This window comes from Lactuca serriola, chromosome 4, assembly GCF_051521515.1.
Source record: "Lactuca serriola cultivar US96UC23 chromosome 4, Lser_US96UC23_V15, whole genome shotgun sequence".
NCBI classification, from domain to species: Eukaryota; Viridiplantae; Streptophyta; class Magnoliopsida; order Asterales; family Asteraceae; genus Lactuca; species Lactuca serriola.
Genome location: NC_136411.1, coordinates 392,819,395 through 392,842,077, shown reverse-complemented (window position 1 = coordinate 392,842,077; position 22,683 = coordinate 392,819,395). Strand labels below are relative to the sequence as shown.

At 32.6% G+C, this 22,683-nt stretch overlaps 2 protein-coding genes across 2 annotated transcripts; both read right to left on the bottom strand.

Annotated features, from left to right (window-relative positions):
• Positions 1-7,101: 7,101 nt before the first annotated feature.
• LOC145097882 (universal stress protein A-like protein) lies at positions 7,102-8,876 on the bottom strand. The gene is made up of 4 exons (XM_079035543.1): positions 8,607-8,876; positions 7,741-7,862; positions 7,511-7,629; positions 7,102-7,435 (listed from the first exon to the last, which is right to left on the bottom strand). Exons 1-4 carry the CDS (start codon positions 8,797-8,799, stop codon positions 7,327-7,329), a joined length of 543 nt encoding a protein of 180 aa, XP_078891669.1. The 5' UTR covers positions 8,800-8,876; the 3' UTR covers positions 7,102-7,326.
• A 3,767-nt stretch (positions 8,877-12,643) lies between these two features.
• LOC145097881 (uncharacterized) lies at positions 12,644-16,471 on the bottom strand. Its single transcript, XM_079035541.1, has 2 exons — positions 16,132-16,471; positions 12,644-13,528 (listed from the first exon to the last, which is right to left on the bottom strand). Exon 2 carries the CDS (start codon positions 13,467-13,469, stop codon positions 12,948-12,950), a length of 522 nt encoding a protein of 173 aa, XP_078891667.1. The 5' UTR covers positions 13,470-13,528; positions 16,132-16,471; the 3' UTR covers positions 12,644-12,947.
• Positions 16,472-22,683: the final 6,212 nt, after the last annotated feature.

The following is a 22,683-nucleotide window of genomic DNA, read 5'->3' as shown; positions in this document are numbered from 1 at the left end:
ATGCCTTGTCTTGCTTGTATCATCATTCCAACGTAATTGGGCCTGTCATTAGAGGGGGCCTTGATCCAATAGCCTCCAGGAGTTGAGGCTGGCCAACTTAGCCTCCTCAATGTCGTTTCCAGCCCATACCCATCAGCCTAAAATCTTTGGTTTTTAATTAGGCTATGAGATTAGGCTTTTGGTTGAGGGTTTAGGGGGAGGGGAGAGATAAATACATTGTGTTGGGATTAAAATGTAAGGCTGTTTCCGTTTTGAAACCACCGTAATTTAAAAAAAAAACAATCATCGTCAATTATAACATTGTACTTTTTCAATTTATTTTACTGTTAGGATTATCAACTTATTTTCATATTATGATATTTTATTTAAAAAACCTACCAATTATAATCACTTTCGTTTAATCAAAATTTCAAACTCCAACAAAACCTAAGACATTGATAATCAATAAGCTAATTCACTTTATATCAACTACACAAAGAACGTAATTAAGATACATATTTCACGATTTCATCAATAATGAAATTACTTTTCAATATTTCTAAAACAAATAGAGCAAGACATAAAATTATATAATTACAAAAAGTTGTCATACATAATCCTTACAAACCTACAAATAACACAATTAAAAGGGTTATCTTAACTTCTGAGTTTAAACCCATGACTAATAGCTTCAAAATTTATATTATTATAAATGAAAACCAAAACCAAAATATTTTATGTTAATAAACCATTAACACTACTCCTAGAATTATACTTATCCTTGCAGTAACACCAATACACATATTCGAGACAAAAATTAACCACATGAATACCAGGGGCAATATTGTCCGTACTTATCATAAAGCCCCAACAGATACCAAACCTATATATAATCTTCCTATAATAGAAATCAATAAACCTAATGATTGTTCTCTCAAGATCACATATAGACCGACCCCCAACAACCAACTATGGGAGAAAAAAATGGAATAAGGGTAAAATCGTCCAACTGATCCAAAAACCATAAAAATAGATAAATTATCCCTAGAAACCTGAATCAGCACCCCTTCATGTAGAAATAACTATAATAAAAGATGATAAAGAAGACTATTTTCTCCACTGAAACATTCATTGGAGATCAATAACTCCACACAATGATTAGATGCTACTTGGGTTTGCTGGTAACCTATAACAAACAGTAAACACAAACAAACACCAGGATGGTCGATTAAATAAGAGAGAGAGAGAGAGAGACAAAGAGACAGAGAGAGAGAGAGAGTAAACTCTCTTACTGGATTGAAGGGAACATCAGGTCATACAGTAAATTCTACAGCAACAACAAAAGCCAACTAATTCACAAGATTTCAAGCACAAAAAAATATTAATTGAAAAAAAGGAGATGAAAGAAAGCCTTACCTGATAGAAATCATCATAAGATACGATGTGGTATTGTTCCTTAATAGGCTCAAGCACTCTACAACCATGCCATAGGCGAAGACGTTGGTGCCAGAGAGGAATATGAGCGATCGATATGGTGGTGGTGACATTAGGAATTCTGAAATGGCGAAGGGTAAAGAAGGCTTTTTCAAGTGATTGAAGGCGACAGTAAGAGGGAAAGAAACCCTGATGGTGTTGTTGATGCGGTGTTGTAGAGATAGTGGTGAATGATCGGCGAAAGTCTAGGTTGGAGAGAGGTAATAGGCGAGCGACGGTGTCGACGATAAACTGTGGCTTATGGTTTGAGATACAGAGCATCGTGGTGAAACCAGGCACCCGCTCTGCCTTCAACAAAGCATTAAAAGAAAAGGATAGAACCACAGATGTAGCTGCCAGAAGCAGAGGCGATGTGAAGAGGGGGGCAAATATTTAAATCAGGGCAAGCCAAGTTATTTAACATAAATTCGAGAATGAGGAGAGTGCTGGTGGTGGTTGCATCGACTGATGAGGGAGATAACAAGGTCGGCATCTTTCGTTTTTGAGAGAATAAAATGAGAGAGTTTGTGAAGGAGATGGGAGCCGAAATAGTTGGGATTCAAGATGGGCTAGAATCGATTGATTTTAGCCGATATATCTGGATTCTAAAAGCATTAGGTACGACTTCATCAGGATTAAGGGGCCAACTCAAAAGCTCGAGTGAAATAAGAAACCGATGCATTGAGTGATTGTATTTTTTGCTTAAACATTTGAACGGCTTAAATTAAAATATTAAAATATTATAGGTTTGTTGTATTGTAAGCTTAAACACTTGGACGTCTTAAAAAAATATTATTATTATATTCAATCTATTTATAGAAATAGTGAGATTTCTTTTATAAGATAGTAAAGATATATATATATATATATATATATATATATATATATATATATATATATATATATAGAGAGAGAGAGAGAGAGAGAGAGAGAGATAAGTTCAATTGAAAAAATAAAAAAAAGGTTGCGAATGTGAGAATCGTTCTCAGCCACTCATTTATTTTTGCCACAAAAACCTTTGTTGTACAAACGGAAATGTTTTGTTGGAATACACATGTGTTTCCAACAAAACATGTTTCCTTAAATTATGCTAATCATTACCTTAATATATACAAAAACATAGTTTTTTTATATATATTTTTTAATTTTTAAGAAACTATTTATATCGAAAAATGATTTTAAATATACCAAAATTCATGATTTTTTATTCTCTACATATAGACATCCACATTGATATACTTTTAAAATAAAATAAAAAATTTATTTTTTTTATATTTTCAGCTATCGTTATTTATAAGTGAATAAAAATGAATCAGATTTTTGCTACAGTACATTCGTTATTCACTTATGAATAAAAATATATATTTTATTTGTTTTTTTACAGTTTAAATATCATTTATACTACTTATTCATATATGAATAACAAATTAATTGTAACAAAAATCTGATAAACGTTTTATTCATATATGAATATAAAATATGACGACAACTAATGCACGTTTTATTCATATATAAATATAATATATGATGAAAGATGATGTAAAAAATATTTTTTAAGTAAGAAAACTTTATTGCGTGTCATATTCATATATATAAATGATACTTAAACTATTAAAAAAGTTACGCATACGTTTTATTCATAAGTGAATAACGAATGTACTGTAGCAATATGGATGTCTATTTATAGAGAATAAAAAATTATGAATTTTGATATATTTAAAATAATTTTTCGATAATAATGGCTTTCTAAAAATAAAAAAAACGAAAAAAGTATGTTTTTGTGTATATTAATGTAATGATTAACATTGTTTAAGTAAACATGTTTTGTTGGAAAACACATGTTTATCCGTTATCCATTTCCGACGGTACGCCTAAGTGTTTGCGACAAAATAAATATGTGGCTGAGAATGATTCCCCCATTCTCAACCTTTTTTTTTCTCAATTGAACCCTCCTCTCTCTCTCTCTCTCTTTCTTTCTCTCTCTCTTTCTCTCTCTCTCTCTCTCTCTCTCTCTATATATATATATATATATATATATATATATATATATATATATATATATATATATACTAATAAAAGAGTAGTTTTTTTTGCCATGTGTCATCATATCAGACCTCTTAATTAATGTGTTGCCACTTGTCAATATATGAGTTCTCCATTTTAAATTTTTTAGACATCCTCATTAATGTGATGCTATTTGTCAATGTATTTATTCTCTATTTTAAAATTTAAATTTTATATTAATATTTTCACTAATTCACGAATAAAAATGTCTAATATATATTAAAAATTAATTTTACGTATTTATTTGAATCAACGATTATAATTTCGCATAACTAAAAAATATCTCTTAAATTAATAATTTATTTAAAATAACTGATTAATAATTTTAAGTTTTTACTATAAAAGTTTAATTAATTTTATAACCGTGGTTCCTACGGGTTATAAACTAGTAAATGAATAGTTTTATCCTCCATTTGACACGTGTCATCTTATTAGGCCTCATAATTAATGCATATTTTATTCTTTTTTTGCTATGTGTCATCCTATTATGTCTCCTAGTTAATGTATGTCACTTGTCAATTCCATTTCAAATTTCAAAATTTAAATATTTCACTCTTATCACATTAAAGTAATAACATTATAATAAAAATTAAAATAAAATTATTACAAATTATAAAACGATATAATTTCACATATTTATTAAAATCAATGATTAAGATTTATATAACTAAAACATATTTTAATTACTAATTTATTTAAAATAATTAATTAATAATTTTGAGTTTTAACTATAAAAATTTAATTAATTTATTAACCGTAGTTCCCACGGGTTATAAACCAATATATATATATATATATATATATATATATATATATATATATATATATATATATATATATAATAAAAAAAATAGAAAAAGACAAATAAAATACTAAAAAAAACCTTACCTAACTTATCTCAAAATTTAATGAAAACATACAAAATAAATAAATAAATATTAAATTATGGGACGACATGGTTTGGGCCTTGGTATCGTGTAAAGGCATCTCCATTGTTTTTACCTTATTTTGGTACTATCATCCATTCCAACTTGTTTCCATTTTTATCACCATGGTAAGTATAAATAAATTGTATAACACATGAACACTAGATGTTATACTACTTATTTATACTAAAATTGAATCAAAATTTCAATTATATTTTGTGTCTTTTATTTTAGATCTACTTCTTTGTTTTGTTTTAAATAACTAGTTACAATTTAAATGTAAATAACAAATTATATGTTAATTGATATAAATTAGTCATAAATATAATGTTTAATATTTATACTTCGAACTCATTTAAATATTTAACTACATTACAGTAACATTTTTTTATAAAAAACTATAATATAGATAAATTTTACAATATACATAGTATAATCTTTTGAAGTTATTGTAATAAAAAGATGCAATAATTATTTGATATTTAATTTGTTAAAAGCTAATTAATAGAATATGTGTTTTTGACATTCTGTATAAGTTATAAAAAAAGACTATAGACAAAGTTGTAAAAATGGTTCTTATGTTTGTCAAAATTATGTGGTTTTGGTTCAACAAAAACGGATGGTGTATCAATGGTCCAGTTTTAGATACTTTATGTGGTTTTGGTCCTTGTGGTTGACATTTTTATATGATTTTGGTCCACACTCAACCTGAAATGACAAATATGCTCTGAAAATTGTTTTTTTTAATCAATTTTCTTAAGATTTCGTATTTTTTTTTAACTAAATAAACTAAAAAGAATCCCAAGCAGCCTCACATAATTCATCATGCCCAGTACCCAACCCTACCCCTCTATCTATCTTCCTTATTTACTCTCTAGCATAACCTCCACCACTCACCTTTCCTCCGATGAAGACAACAACCCCACCTCCCACCGCCTAAACTACAAATTTCTCACCGATGAACTACTCCCCTCCATCGCCAAAGTATGAGTCAATCGGAGCTAGGGTTTGCACCAAACAATTTAGGGTTTTTGATGATTAATTGTGGTGAAGTCTGTGGGGAATCCAAAAAATATGGGGGTTCGAATCATACACAAGAAAGAGTGAGCGATGTCGAATGGGTGGGGAAGTTTCATCAGGAAGGAGAGATGAGTGTGAGGGTGTGATTGGACGTTTGTGGTGGCATTCGGTGGTGAATGTGGCGGTGGCTTTAATCATCGCCCACCCCAACAAGCTCTGACAAGAATCGTGTTGCTCCTTTAGCTACAAGTAGGGCAGTTCACTATTCAGATAAAACCGAATTATCCAATTGGACAATTTGGATTGGACTATCTAATTCGGATATTCGGATTTTTTAGATTGGTTATCGACAAAACCAAATTATTATTTTGGATTCCGGATTGGTTTTGGTTTATAAAATAAGAACCGAATAGTCCAAAAAACCGAATAAATATTTATTATTTATTTATAATATAATATATATCTATAGTTATTTATTAATTTTGTAATTTATTTTTTCAAATAGGTTCAAAACATGTCACCCGATAAAAAAACATTAATATGCATTTCTCTCAATCGTTTTCTAGCTATAAAATATTTAACTATAATATATCTTCTGAGTAGTTGTTTATAAATTTCAAACCATAACTAAATAATTTGTTTTTGTTTCTTGTGTAAAATTGGGTAATACTATAATTAATATATAATTTTAAAATGTTTCGGTTTTTTAAAACTGGATTATAAAAACCGATCCAACCGAATTATAATTGGATCAGATTTGAATTTAGTTTGGACTATTCGGATCCATGTTTTGAAAACCGAAATCAATTTGGATTCATTTGATTGGATCGGATCAAACCGATCTATCCAAACGAACACTCCTAACAACGAGAAATCCAACTTCACTGTTTGTTCATCATTGCCCACCCTAACAAACTCCAATGGCAGTAGCTTTAGACCCAAATGCAAACTACATCGATGTGATTGACATCCCACTGCCGCTTCTTCGATACCAACACCACCCACCCTAACAAGCTCCGGCAAGAATCGTTGTGCTCCTTTGGTACAAACACCTCCCCACCGATGCTTGTTCATCAACTCCCACTTGTGAGTTCATCACCATCATCTTCTTTACCTCTTTACTCTCCGAAACATGAATCAAATAAAAAAGATGTAGGTTTTGGTTTAGGTTTCATGTTTTAGTTCCAGCTTCATGCACTTGTGAATTTTTGTTTGATTTCATCCTTGGTTTTGATTTTAATCGATGAAATTGTTCCTAGCATGATATGCGGGTTTAACTTGTGGGTTTAAGCAGCCCTTGCATCTATCTGGGCATTAAGTCTGATTTTTGGGAATTGAATATGATTTAAAGGTGAGGTGGCTATTTTTTTTAATTTCTAAATAATTTAAGGATTACAATAATTAAAAAATAGAAAAAGTAAATATAAGGGCATAATAGTCTTTTCAAGCTGATTGAGACCAAAAACACACACACACAAAAAAAAAAAAAAAAAAAAAAAAAAGATCCAAAATTGGACCATTGATGCACCTCCAAAACTTTGTGGACAAAAACCACATAACTTTGACAAAGACATGGACCAATTTTGCAATTTTGTCAAGAGTATATAAGGAATATATTTTTTGATGTAATGTTAGAGAGTAGAAAAGACATAAATGTGATTGTCATCCCTAAAAAGCTTGTACAATCTAGTTACATATCACAAAAGCAGCCTTGAAAACATAGTTGTATAACAACTTAACTAGAAAAAAGGAACTCATAGGTCTTACAGATACACACAGCTAAATCTCCATTAAAAAAGACAAACCAGGAAAGAGGGTTGTAGAGAAGATTTTACATTATTAATAGTAGCTTTTAGAGGAACAATCAATCATCTACAGGATCATTAGGGGTCTCTTCTGCACTGCGTTTGATTGTTACAACTGGGCATTCACAGTGCTTCACACAGAATTCACTCACAGTTCCCACAAATACCCTGTTGAAAAATAATGAAATTCAATGAAACAGTAAATTACTAAAACGCCCTTGATTAATAACTTAAGTAACGTACCTCTGGAAGGGTCCAAGACCTCTGTTTCCAACTACAAGGAGGTCTGGTTTGACTCTTTTGACCTCATGGCAGATTACTTCTTTGGCATCACCCCTCTTCACCCATGCTTCACAAACAACCTATCACAATTACCAATTTACTGAATTATGCTCAAATATTATTTAAAAGTGAGTGTTTGTGTGTGTGTGTGTGTGTGAGAGAGAGAGAGAGAGAGAGAGAGAGAGAGAGACCCCTATATCATGACATCTGTTCACAAAGTACTCCAGCAAATGAGATCCATTAATCTTGTCTTTACGATTTGCATCTCTAAAATCTTGTGGTGAGGCGTATATACTATCAACATCATCAAAACCTACCAAAACATAAATGAAGGAAACGAAATGGCATCAGATAATATTATATGAATGTCAATATGAATAACCATTAAGGTTACAACCAGCATTCTTCTCGGTTTGTGTTAGTTTTTGAGGAATACAAAGGGAATAGGATCTAATCAAGACTGGATGGAAAGAAATTGAGTCCAATAAGTCACTCCATTTTAACAAAATATCCACCCAATAAAAGCCCTAATTTGATTCCATGAATCCTAAGAACACTTGAGGCTGCATATGATGAATTCAGCATAGAAGTTCATAGAATTCCAAATCAAGACTCGTAATCGTTATCAAACAATCACATGGCCTACATGTTATGAATCACACAACTAAAAAACTTCAGTCGTCTAAAAAGTTGATCTCACAAACCCTAAAAACACCTCAAGGGGTTCCATACGCATAGTAAACACGGACACAGTGAAAAACACGTAAAAGCTGCATATGACATAGAATCGAAGTTTGATAAACGATTAAACAATGCTAATTTCAGAATACAAATTCATAAAACTCAAATCTGCAACCGTAATTTCGAATCAAACTTGTTATCAACAATCACATGGCGTAAACTAGCGAATTACACAACGGCAAAACCTCGATCGCCTAAATTTGATTTCGCAAACCCTAAAATCACTTCAAGGTTCCATATAACACGCGAAAACATAAACTAGATTGTAAAAAACAATTATAAACAGGAAAACACATAGAAAACGTAAAAGGAATACCGTCTTCATCAGGAACTTGAACATGGAGAAAAAGGAGCTTAAAACCGGAGGTATTGGAGCGAATGATCTTGTTCAGAGTCCATTCAAATGCTGATTTGCTACTAATTGAAGCATGTGGATATCCTTTGATGCTTGACTCGTTCACACCGATCATTATCCGAGTCACCTCCGAGTCAACTCTCACTGACGCCATAGCTTCCTTCTGCTTCTAAACTCCCACTCTAACTCTATGTCCTTCCGTTTTTCTCTTCTTGAGTAGGCGGGAGGCCACTAGTACTTACTTTACTTGTCGCTGCCCGTGAATACATGTCACGTCCCGGGCCATTTCAGCCAAGATACACGTGTTACACGATTATTGGTTGTCATATGCTGACAAGATGTTCCTTATCCCACCAGAAAATTATTACATTAATAAAATAATTAATAAAATAATAAAGGAAAATCTGCGGAAAAATCTGAATATTTTAGATCAGTTTACGATTTAGTCCAAAATTATACTTTGTTTACAAAAAAGGACAGATTATCGGCTAAAACTTCGGATTAACCCTTCGTGGCCGGTTTCACAGATTTAGCAGGTATCTCGTCTTTTTTCGTTAATTAATCAAAATTTTGGGGCTTTTTCATTAATTAATCAAAATTTTAGGGTTTTTTTTTTCATTATTTATTACCAATAAACCAAAATATTTGGATTTTTCTGAAAATTACCTTTAAACTAATATATATTATATGATCTAATTTAATATGTACTATTCCACGTTTTCTTTCTTATTCTCTTATAGGCTCACTGTGTGTTTTTATCGGTGTCATCAAACCCAACAACAAAATCTCACTCACAAGCCTCGTTAACTCGATCGATTTTCCAAATTTATCAATTCACAACTCTATGATCATCTTTCAATCTCCAAATAAAGAACGGATAAAATCCTTATTAATTACGTGGATGTCCCTATTACCTAACCATGACTTAAACCGTGGTTCCAACACTTGAATGTTCTTATTACCTAACCATGACTTGAATCTTATTTCGAACTCATACACTATTCGCATTGTCCATAGTGTTGTTCATAACAAAATACGAATCCCACATGGTTTAAACATTGATACCTTGGCTCAAGTCTTACATGACCCTTGTTTCCTTACAATAGGGCTTCAAAACCATGAAGAATGAACCATTAATCTTAAAAAACTCAACATAGGTAAAAAAAATCAACTCGATATTATGTATTGAAAGCCATGAAGAATGTTAACTCTAATTGTAAAAAAAAATGTCAACAAGCTATCCATCATAAACTATTAAAATATTAATTTGGTATACCTACGAGCTACGGTTCCAACACTCGGATGTTCCTATTACCTAACCATGACTCGAACCTTATTTTGAACCCATACACTAATGGAATTGTCCATAGTTTTGTTAACAACGAAATACGAATCCCACATGGTTTAACCACCGATACCTTGGCTCAAGTCTAACTTGACCCTTGTTTCCTTACAATAGGTGTAACATCCCGACTCCCAGGTATAATATTTAATTAATTTATATTCTTGTTGTCTGATCAACTTGACGAGTTGGAGGCCCCAACTCGCCGAGTAGAGAGTGTTAATGGTCGCGTAATTTCTAGAGTCTACTCAACAAGTTGGAGGACCCTAACTTGACGAGTAGGAGCTGAGTGTGAAAACCCTAATTTCCAGGGTTTGTGTCCTATTTAAAGGACATTAAGCCTTCATTTCCGCATCCCTTATCATCTTAACACTCTGAGAGAAACCCTAATTGGTCTATATGCTTGTAGGAGAGAAAGAGGGGCTAATATTGCATATTATAGTGCATTTTTTGGAAGAAGATTAAGAAGAAAAAGGCTTGGGACGAGAAGGAGATCTTGGATCCATCAATAAGATTGTGTTCCGATCTTTATCAAAAAGTTCATTATTTATTGGTTTTTGTCTTGCCAAAAACTAATGCATTCTAGAAGCCCCAAATAGACTAAAATGTAATAATGACAATTGGTGTGATATTACAATAATTGTCATTATTACGTTTTAGTCTATTTGGGCTTCCAAAATGATTTACTTTTTGACAAAAAAAAACAATAAATGATGAACCATGTGGGATTCATCTTATGTTGGGGCTTCTATAGTGTTGTAAGGAAACAAGGGTCAAGTAAGACTTGAGCCAATGTATTAGTGGTTAAACATGTGAGATTCGTCTTCTATTGTTAACAACACTATGGACAATGCCATTAGTGTATGAGTTCAAGTCATGGTTAGGTAATAGGAACATCCAAGTGTTGGAACCACGGTTTAAGTCATGGTTAGGTAATAGGGACATCCACGTAATCAACAAGGATTTTCTCCGTTCTTTATTTGGAGATTGAAAGATGATCATAGAGTTGTGAATGGATAATTTTGGAAAATCGATAGAGTTAACGAGACTTATGAGTGAGATTTTTTTTGTTCGGTTTGACGACACCGATAAAAACACACAGTGAGCCTAGAAGAGCATAAGAAAGAAGACATGGAATAATACATATTAAATTAGATCATATAATATATGTTAGTTTAAAGGTAATCTTCAGAAAAGTCCAAATATTTTGGTTTATTGGTAATAAATAATGAAAAAGCCCTAAAATTTTGATTAATTAATGAAAAAGCCCCAAATTTTTGATTGATTAACGAAAAAAGACGAGATACCGGCTAAATTTGTGAAACCAGCCACGAAGGGTTAATCCGAAGTTTTAGCCGGTAATCTGTCTTTTTTTGTAAACAAAATTTAATTTGGGACTAAATCGTAAATTAGCCTAAAATATTGAGATTTTTTCGCAGATTTCCCAATAGTAAATTATAGTTTTTGTTCATATGTTTTGTCAAATTCTCATATTTGGTTCAATCTTTGCAACGATTGATAGATCGTGTCCAAAAAAAAATTATTGGTCCTTGGTTGCATATGGAAAAGATTATTATAACCTTTCTAATTCCTTTTTTTTATAATTAATAAAATAGAAAATAAAAAAGTCACTCCCTCATTTCCATTGATAACGAAAACCACAAGCTTCATCACTATGTACGTACTACCAATCACACAAGTCACGGGAAAGATCAAGAACAAACGAAAAAACTCATCTAGTCATTTCGTCTCTACTTAAAACCACCTTCAATCACCCCGTTCGTCACGAAGAACCACCGAAAAACCCCATCCAGCGACATGTTTGCCATTGTTTGTGTATTGAACTTTATGAGACATCTAGTCCAGTTTAACAACTAGCCATTATTTGTATGGTTTTTAACCATGTCGTCTCACTTCAGTGGCTTATTCATTACATGAATGTTTAACAATGTGTTTCTTAATAGCGATCTTTGTGATACTATGTAAATGCATCAACAACTCGAATTTGTTGTTCAACAAAACCCAATCATGCATGTCATATATGAAAGTCCATGTATGAGCTTACTTCCACCACCCTGGACAATTCATGACTATCTTTTGATTCGATCATCGTCAATGTGATTCCCCTTTGTTCATTTATCGTCATGGGACATGTGCTGTCTATCTCCTTCTTTATATGGATGACATTATTCTTACCACATCCTCTCAAGCTCTCAGTCGATAACTTATTACTAGTTGGGCATAGAATTTACCGGTATGCAATCTTGTGCTGAAATTCACTCTTCCATCACGAAAACCACTATTATTTGTCCCTTAATCTGTTTCATCATCAATAAACCAAACTTTGAAATTGATATCTATTTTGTTTCTGACAACAAACCTTATCATCTGTATGTTGTTTTTTATGGGCCGACCCATAAGACCCTTTCAAAGCTAGTTACGATCATATTACTTTTTCGTTGTTTACAAATAAGTTGTTACAAACTTACTTTCACAAATTGTCAAATTCCCAATACATTTCTTATATCACAAATTCACAATTCACAACGCTCTAAAGATCCATATCATGTCACATTGATAAAGTCATAACATTTGGTGTACATGTCTAATAAATGTGTGGTTATTTATTTATGTAATTATAAAGAGAAACAAAAAGTTACCCAAAAATAAATAGTACAAGTAGATTCGAAGGGTAGGATAGAAAAAGACAGAGTCACGGAGGGTGGAAATTGTACAATTTGATGATAACATTGCGTGGGACATGTAAACATGCACATAAACATTCTTCCTTTCAAATCATTTCACACCTTTTACCATATTCATCTTTCAAATAGCTACAAGACAAAATCTTACCCCAAAATAACCAAATTGTCGGTGTACAACTTATAAAGCACAATGTACAAGTCATCTTTTATCAGCATTTTACTTGTAATGTACAAGTCAACAATGCATTGTTTTTGTTACTCGAGAGATTGAATTCCAGTGAAGGACACTCTACCGAAACCTAACTCATCCACTTTATACAATTCTAACCAGACTTCTGTTTCGAACCTTGCACTGTGTTCGTTTTTTTCGTCTTCTTGTTCTTCTAAAGCTCTTAAATTTTCCGATTTTTTACTTTCTAGTCCCTCAACTTTTCTCAAAATTCCACTTCTGTCCTTTTCTTTTTCATCGTTTTTTAACTTTTTTTTCTTTTTATTACCTAAACCCAAACACTTTCTACCCATCATCCATGGAAGTTTGAGGCAAGTGAGGGTGAAGAAGTTGACGACGGCGCAAGGACAGCAACAGACTGCCACGCAGTCGGCGATTGCTCCCGCCGTGCATGACCGGCAAGACTGGCCGGAGCATCCGACGTCTGGATCTTGTGGCCCTCCGCCTTCCTCCGCTGGGTACCGGTGATTTCTTCTGGTGATTCCGGTGGTAGGGGGTGTATTACGTGATGGATTTTCACATGGGCAATTGTTTTCTTCCCTGACCATCGGAGATCAAACCTCTTCGGCGGCGGCACCGTCGGCGGTGGTTAGCCGGTTAATCAAACCTACAACGAGAAGTCATATTTTCAGTACGCGCGGTGGACTTGCGTGGTGTCACGCACTCATTGTTTGAAAATACAAATATCTATTTAACAAAAATAAGGTGTAATAATTTTTCGTAAGGAAATGACTCACGTTTGATAATATTATCTTTTATTGTAAAATTATTGATCTAAAAAAATGCAATACTTTATAATAAGGGGCACATCTAGAATGAGTTTAGGGTATGCACGTATATATTCTAATTTCTAAAACATGTTATTTTTATTTTTAAACTAAACAACAGAAGATGACATATGTTTAATTGTTTATATTTATAGTACATATTTAAAATATGTTTTTATAATATAGCAACATATGCACGATAATTTTTTAAAAAAAAATTGTACCAACCCCCGATTTTTAATTACAAAAATCAATATATTTGAACATTTTAAAATAAGGCACAAAATTTCATGGCACAATTCACGAAATTGAAAAATTAGCGTGGCACAAATTTGCATGCATAGATCTGTTAAAAAAAAGGATTAGGGTTTAGAGTTCGAGAAGTTAATTAATCTCTCTTCGTTTTGAAAAAAAAAAATCAATATCTTGAATAGGTAGTTAAATAATTCAATCAATATATATATATATATATATATATATATATATATATATATATATATATATATATATATATATATATATATATATATATACTTCTTCATAAAATAGAATTAAGAAAAACCGACGAATATTCTATCGATCATTATATTATTTTCAGTTTGTTACTAAAATTTTTTCAATTTAGATATGTATAAATTGGTATGTAATTAATATTTGTTTTTTCATAAAGCGAAACATAACGGCATAAAAGAAGCTCATTTCATTAGGTTATTTGCATAAAAAATCATTAATCATGTGTATAATACAACGATAAATATGTAAATTAAAAAAAACATATAATAAAAACTAGCAAGTGTTAATTTTAGAAGATAAAGTGACTAAAATCAAATGTTCCTTTTTAATGCATCTAGAGATGCCTTTCATCACTCAATTGAAACATGTCTCTTAATAAAAGAGCAATTTACACACTCTTGGATTCTAAAGATTCGAATTTTATTTTTGGTATCATTGATATAAATAAATTAAAGAATAAGTAGAGACATAAAAAGTAGAAAAAAACAACGACCATTTAATATACAATAGTAAAGTATTAAATTAAACCAAATAATAAAAGCATATATTCAAAATAAAATATTAATGACTTATTAGGTAAAATTTTCAATGGTTATTTGATTATATGGTTAAGCTGTCAAACCATCCTACACTCGACTTTATACTTCAGTGCTCTTAATGCATAAAGGTTAATTTACTTTTACAGAAAGCATGTAAATTACCATATTACCCACTTTAGGAATATGACAGACATGGGAGGTCTTGGTGGACAGTTGGATTACCCGGTCATTTTGACACTCTCTCAATCCCAACATTTTTACTTGAATTCTAATTTAAACATTTTTTTTAAAGGAGTGAATTTGAGAGAAGGGGGTAAGACAAATGACATATCTGACACAAAGCCAAATTAGTGAAACTATTTCCTGCAGTGGTATGTCGTTTTACAAACTCATAACTTCATGTGTTCCATCTTATTTAAGCTTTACTAGCTATGACATGTGCTTCATCTACCCCTGTCCTTTCTAGTTTCTACTTCATCTCCTAATCCTTTTTTTCTTTTATGTTTCTTGATTTGTTTTGATCATTATCATTATTATAATAATGACAAAATGCGTGCTTGTATTAACAGATCCTAACTTCATTATGAGTTGTGCATAAACATGTTTAAGATGAGTGTACAGTGATAGAGGGCCAGGGGGAATGGGGGATTGACTTGTTTAAAGCAAAAAAGAAGAGTCAAAAAGCATTCCTGAATATCGCCTACAGTAGAAAGTAGAAACATAACAAAAAGCTCCAGAGAATTCTACAGATGATTGGGGTTGGAATTGAGTACGTGTGTAAGATTATTGTTCATATCGTTTTTGAAATTGAAAACTTCCAGATTTCAAATGTATCACTATCGAAAGAGATTTTCTTAAAAATGTGGTCAAACATTATTATTAACTGTTTAACGGATGATCCTCTAAAAACGCCGAAGATTTTGATTTTCAATTCGACTATGAAAAAAAAAAAGTCAAAAGGAAGATTGTAAAAAGTCAAAAATCCACTTCACTCTAAATCGACCGAGCATTTTGGAGCTTTTGATTGTGGTGAATAAGTGGAAAACGAACTAAAAACAGATATCAATAACACCATTTCAACAATGCAAGTGAATGCTTCATAGTTGATACACAGTTGATGAACTAAAATGGTGAAAATTATCAGAAGAATCTGAGTTAATGTGATCCTAAAAACAACATTTGGCTTTTTTTAGAAACAAAATCAAAGACAAAACGTCGTTTTCTCACACCACGAATAGTCAAATGTATCTCCACTCAAAACCAATTCACCATCATTTTATCAGAGATTAGAACAGAAAACGAAAAACAAACAATGATTTCGAATATGGTGAATGTCCGTAGAGTAAAACAGGCAAAACAACAAATCGAAGAACAGTAATTAAACAAATTACCTCATACAGTTGCCAACTTCAAATCCGCAACAGATTAAGCGAAAATCTTCAAATTGAAACACCGGTAGCACTCAGAGAAATGAATCTGACTCTTGATTAATCAGAAGTATACCGATCATCAGAATCTGTAGAGAGATTACAACTTTACAAGCGGTGTGATCTCACAACAGAAATCTAGAGTTCAAATTAACGAAGTGACGATGCTCTGTTCTGATGCAAGATTCATATATAATCAAACACACATACACATGAATGAATCTCTCGTTAACTGTGTGTATGTGTGTGTCTGGGAGTTTGGGCGGTTTATGGAGGAGATGCAATGTATTTTTTAATTAAAACAAGTAATTTAATAATAAAAGTATAATTTTAAATACGGTCAAGCCTTTTATATTGGGAGTGTTTAAAAAAGGGAGGAAAAAGCTGGGAGAGAGAAAGGTATGGACGGGGAGATTTGATATAAAGTTAAAATAACATAAATTTTTATCGGTTAATCATAAAGATACCAAAAGAGTATTATCATTAAATAACCCAATTTTCATATTAATCATAGAAATACCAAAATAGTGTTATCATCAAATAACCAAAATTTCATATTAATCGCAAACAATTAATTATTTTATAATATTGTAATTTATGGAATTGTTTTAATTTGGCAAATATATTTCCTAAGAAAATTTTTTTTGCAGATGATTTGTAATTGATTACATAAATAAAAAAGAAAAAACACATAAGACCCATCATGTGAGGTAAATCCCCGACTATTAGCATTTTATGACGTGTCATGTTTTAAGTGTTAACTATATAAGTAGCTCGTAAAAACCCCCAAAATTGCTATAACTTGTTTTACCAAATATAAATATTTTGCTTAATATTCATTAGTTTTATTAAACATTATAACCAGGGCCGGTCCAGACAGTGGGCAACCCGGGTGACCGCCCAGGACCCACCCACGTCTCCAGGTGCCCAAAATTTGTGGGCTATGTAGTGTATACATATAAAAAAATTATTACCTAAATGATTTTGAGGGTCGCTTCAAACTCAAATTAGCTCAAAAAATAAACAATTTGACTTGCTTATTATTGCTAATTGAACATGTGTAAATGATATTTTTTTAATCTATATTATATTTGCCTTTGAGGGGCCATTTTTTTTCGCCCCGGGCCCCATACACGTTTGGACCGACCCTAATTGTAACACCAGTTTTCTAGAGTGGATCAACTAAAAACTTAATGGGATCAAACATGAGGTTTTTGGGAAAAAACCTTGTTCCACGACGTGGCAATATCTGTATAAGTACATTTCAATCTTGTATGTCACAACGTGACAAACCCTTGGTCATAATGTGACGGCCGCTTGGATTTTTAACCCTTATTTCAGGATTTGTGCTCCTATTTAAGGAAAGTGAGGGCTAGGGTTTGCACACCCTCAACCTCCATTACCTCCCTTCCACCCCTCCGATAAACCGAGCATTCATATTGACCTTGTGAGCTCTTTATGATGATTTTAGCCCTTAAAGAAGAAGGAGATGGTGTGCTTGCTAGTTGGAAAAGTGTATCACTCCAGATTTTGCATCTCCTACATCTGGTGGAGCTTGGGAATGTATAAAGTTTCCACCTTTTTGGTTCCCTCTCCATAAATCTAGGATTTATTGCATTTCTTGGCTCATTTTCGAGTTTGGGTTGGTTAAATGAGATAAAGTTTGCATCTTTATAGCTTATCTTGGTCCCTTGATCTTTATATCTTTTGGATCTAAAGTTTGATTATGTATTGAGCTCCATACATGATATTTTGGTCTTATTTCTCCATTTTGACCTAGTTTGAGTTCTAGACTTGCATTGGGCATGCATGTCTATAAAGCTACAATTTTATGTTGGAATAGAAGTAATAAGCCCTTCTGGAAGGTATGAATAGGTGGCTTGAAGGATTAAGAGCTTAACCCATTAAGCTATGAGATTTTAGCTTTCACAACGTCGCAACCTGCTTGCCACGACGTGATGCATAGTGCCATCGTGACCATTTTGTCGTGAATATGCCACGATGTGACCACTGAATGGTCATGACGTAAGAGTGGACTGGGGTTGACTTTGGCCCTTGAGCATTGACCTTTTGACATGTTTGACTTTTGGTCAAACTTTGAGGGGTGTTAGGTTATAGTCTGAAGTTTAGTATGTGTTTGGTTTAGGAGGATCGTGTCGTTGATACTGTGGAACTTTGAGTAGTGGATTTTAGCTCTTCGTCCAAGTTAGTTTTCTCACTATACTTTGTACTGCGGTATATTTCCTTATGTATAGGATGTTGTTATGTTGTAGTGTTATGTTAGACTAGTAGATCCACTATGACACACAAGTGTTGTTTGTTATTGTTTTGTGTGTATATATCGACATAGTATGGTTGGGTTGAGGCAGTATTACTTTGTGTTGTAAGCCAAAAGACCCGGGGAGCAATCTCGTCATAAGCTAAGGGCCCGGGAGGGGGCATTCCAATCTTATGTTGTGGGCTCAGAAGCAAGCCAGTCATAAGATGAGGGCCCGGGAGGGGGGCAATCTAGTCTTATGTTGTGGGCTCGGGAGCAAGCCAATCATAAGATGAGGGCCCCGGGGGGGGGGGGGGGGGATCCAGTCTTATGTTGTAGGCTAGGGGCAATCCACTCTTATGTTGTGGGCCTGGTGTGCATGCATTGTATACGTATTGTTGTGCGGGGTATTTTGGGGAACTCACTAAGGTTTGGCTTACAATTGTGGATTTAAATGTTTTTTAGGTACTTATCAGATTGCAGAGGCGAGATTGTACACACACACACACATCAACGGTTTTATGATTCAAGATTCTGCATTGTTTTCCTCATAACTCTGATTTTAAACAAATGGATTGACTTAATGTAACTTTATAAAAATGAGTGTTTATTCTATTTTAAAAATGAAAAATTTTATTCTGGAATTTGGGACGTTACAAGTATTGAACATAAAATAAACCCGAGGAAGTATCTACTATAATTGAAATTCATAATAAGAGATAGTAGACATACCTTTAATTATTATGTAGTAATAACAATTTGAATTCTTAGTGTTGTTGAAGCTTCTAGAGCAAGCACCACAAATATCGTGCCTCTAATGGTTCACAATTACACTTAGAAAGAGGAGGAAGCTTCAAGATTTCGGCTCTTCTTAGGGTTAGGAATAGTTCTCCAAAATCTCAAAGGGGTATGCCCTTTATATAGTTGTTGGTAGCTTAAGGCCAAAGCTAAGGTTTTAAGGAGGAAACCCTTATTCCTCAGCTTAAGGCCTAAGCAGCCCAAGAACCTCATCCAAGAGGCCCTTGGACGAAATTTCTAGGGTATTCCTAGAAGATTTTGTCCAACCCATTTAGGAGGGTTCCAGAGCCCAAAACCACAAATATCAATAAATTGCCAAATAGCCCCTACACTTTTAATTAATTCCTTTAATCCCAAAATTAATTCAAAATTAAATATTAATTAAATAATATGATTTCTAATTAATAAATTATTTCCATAATATATTAATAAATAATTTATTACAATTTATTAATCAAATAATAAATTATTCTTCTTTCTCAATAGGTAATCCTGTCTAGTTGCTAGTATGAAGGCAACTCAAAAGGACTGTGCTACTATCAATTCAAGTATATACCAATTATAGTTATGAGCTTAGATACCTAATCCAACAGTCTCTCACTTGGATAAGTCTAATAACTATAATTGCAAGTATAACTTCAAAAATTGACTAGCAAATTGTAGCTCTCAAAGCCGCTATTGAATTCTGACTCAGTCAGTTACGTGTCCTAAGATAAGTGATCAAATATACCTCCGTTCTACAAGATATCATAAGGACATGAGACATGGATCATAATTAATCTCATTGTCCAAGTTTTGTTTCCCGATTTTTGATTTATGATGACTGAAATCAAACTACTAATTGAACACATCAATTCAGTCAAGGCTTGACCAAGCGCTTTAGATGTCATCATCAAATAATCGAGGGGCCCACATATATCACTTTTCCTGTTAGGGAAAAAGGAACAGATAAACTTCAACTTATATGCTTGCACTATTTACTCATCAAATCACACACAACAATACGTTTTATAACATCAAGTTACCGAAGCGTTTACGTATTATCAATGCACAACCGAGTTGTTAACAACAACTCATATATCTCTGTTTCAAGAATATAAGATACTACCGTCTCAAAATTACTCATGATAAAATCCACAAAGTAATTCTCTAAGCGTGAGTTTATCCAATACTCAAAATCCCCATTTCCAAGTACTCATGAACATTGCAGCAAAACTATTGCTATGTCTAAACTCTTAGACAATCTACAATTCAATTCATGACAGTCTTAATTAACTACTTATTTCCAAAAGTACGATCGACTGTGGAGTTTTGAATAATCTAATTATTCGGGAAGTAAAACATACGAAGAGAAACACAATGATAACCTAATTAACTATGGTCTCAAAACTATTAAATATAAGTAACACTCTTATTATTTAATCACCATGTTAATTAGACTTTATTCATTGTATAATGTTTCGAGTAATCAACTAAACACTTGAGTTAAACATCAGTCATGCCATGTTATAAGCATGCATACTATATCTCTCTATGGTCCTTCCTTTGTGAATAGATCGATCGGACACTATTCCAATGACGCCCACTTCACAATTCCAAATTCTAGTCACTACTAAAAGTGTTAGAATTTCAACTTTACATGCAATGTCCTTCTGTGATGTCGAAGCTTCAAAGTCACGGAGACTTAACCAACGATATTACAAAACGTTCCATTGTAACTCTATTACTTAAAACAATTCCATGGTAACGAAGTCTCAAATTAAAGGCACACTCCTTGAACACCTTCCTTGCATCAAAGTTCATAACTCACATATAGATTAACTCCCCCTTTGGAAACATTTCCATATTCCCATATAACCATCCATTTTGATCAAGAATCATCCCAATCTAAAACATGTCAATATGGTTATTCCAAACCAAACCATACTTTCAACTGTCCACAAGTAACCAATCCTTTGGTAAAACCTCAGAATGTTCTTGACAGTTGTTCAACAAGTTTAGTCACATCTTGTTCTAGTCCTTTTCCCTCTCAATGCCCTAGGAATTTGGAAAAATCAAAACAAGTGAATATAATAGCATATGAGATTAATCCTATATCCAAAGCATATGAGACTCGATTCATAATGTCTTACATAAAGACCTGATATCTGATCAATCTCATGCTATAATATTTCCATATATCAAATTTCCTAAGTTGAATCATTTCAACATGATATTTATATATGTCTAAGACTAAGTTTTATTAAAGATTCAATCTAAACTTTTATATTTGAAATGAAGTATGAGTGCCCTCTCCCCTAAATATTTCTATAGCGAAACAATTTTCATACTTTGCAACTTGCAAATTGAAATATTTGTTTCCTACAACAATATTGCCAACCTACAATATTTAACATTCAAATTACGTTCACATTATCATAAAAACTATGCTCCCACTAGCTTTGACATGTATCCAGAAATCAATTGGACTTCTAGAAATCAATACTTTTTGACTTTCTTACTAAAGTGCAGATTTCAGATATGTAATGCTTTGATAAGTCTTATATCTAGACTCTTCAAGGTCATGCACTTTTCATTAGATAACATATGTGTGTGTTTAAACCCTTTCAAAACTTATAGCTATAAGTCCCGAACATTCAAACTTTTTCTTGCCATTTCTCACAATTCGAACTATGAAAAGACATGTCGTAATCATATTGCAAATTTTGAGAACACAATTAACACAACAACTAACCACAATGATATTTATCAAATCTTTAAAATCTACTAGCGAAGGTGTTTCCTCATAATCAATTTCATGAATTAGAGTGAAACCTTTTTCCACCTAGATTTTATGGTGTATGTATTCCTATCCATGTGAATCTATCACTTTCAATCTATAATCATAAGACAAGGTTTATGAAAAATTCAAATTTAACTTTCTTGGACTGAACTTTACTTATTCTTAATTTCCTGCCATTTGGCAGCACAACGTCCTACTAGTGCTTCTATGTGGTTTAAGCAGTTCACCCATATTGATCAATGTACATTCACTGACCAACATGCTCTGCCTTTTGCAGTCAAATGAGAACTATAGAACTTATAAGCATTGCCAACTCAACTGGAAGATGCACAGAAACAAGAATGTGTCAACTTAACACGATAGATTATCAACCTTAGTTCGTGTGCTAGTGATTACTAAAAGGTTTATTCTTGATTGATTCCTGAAACTCATCAAGATCATTAAGACTCTCACTGACTTCTTGACATATAAAAGTTTTCTTTTAAGGAACATTCCTCGACAAGAAAAACCAAATATTCAACAGTTAGCATGGATTCTCAACAAGAAAAACACTTCATAGAATTCGTCTTAGTTTATCCTTTTTTCTTAACCAAAACATCACAACTACCAATTCCAAATGTGCTAGAGTTAGAAAACAATATTACTCCATATTAGTACGAAACAAGCATCAAGATACAAT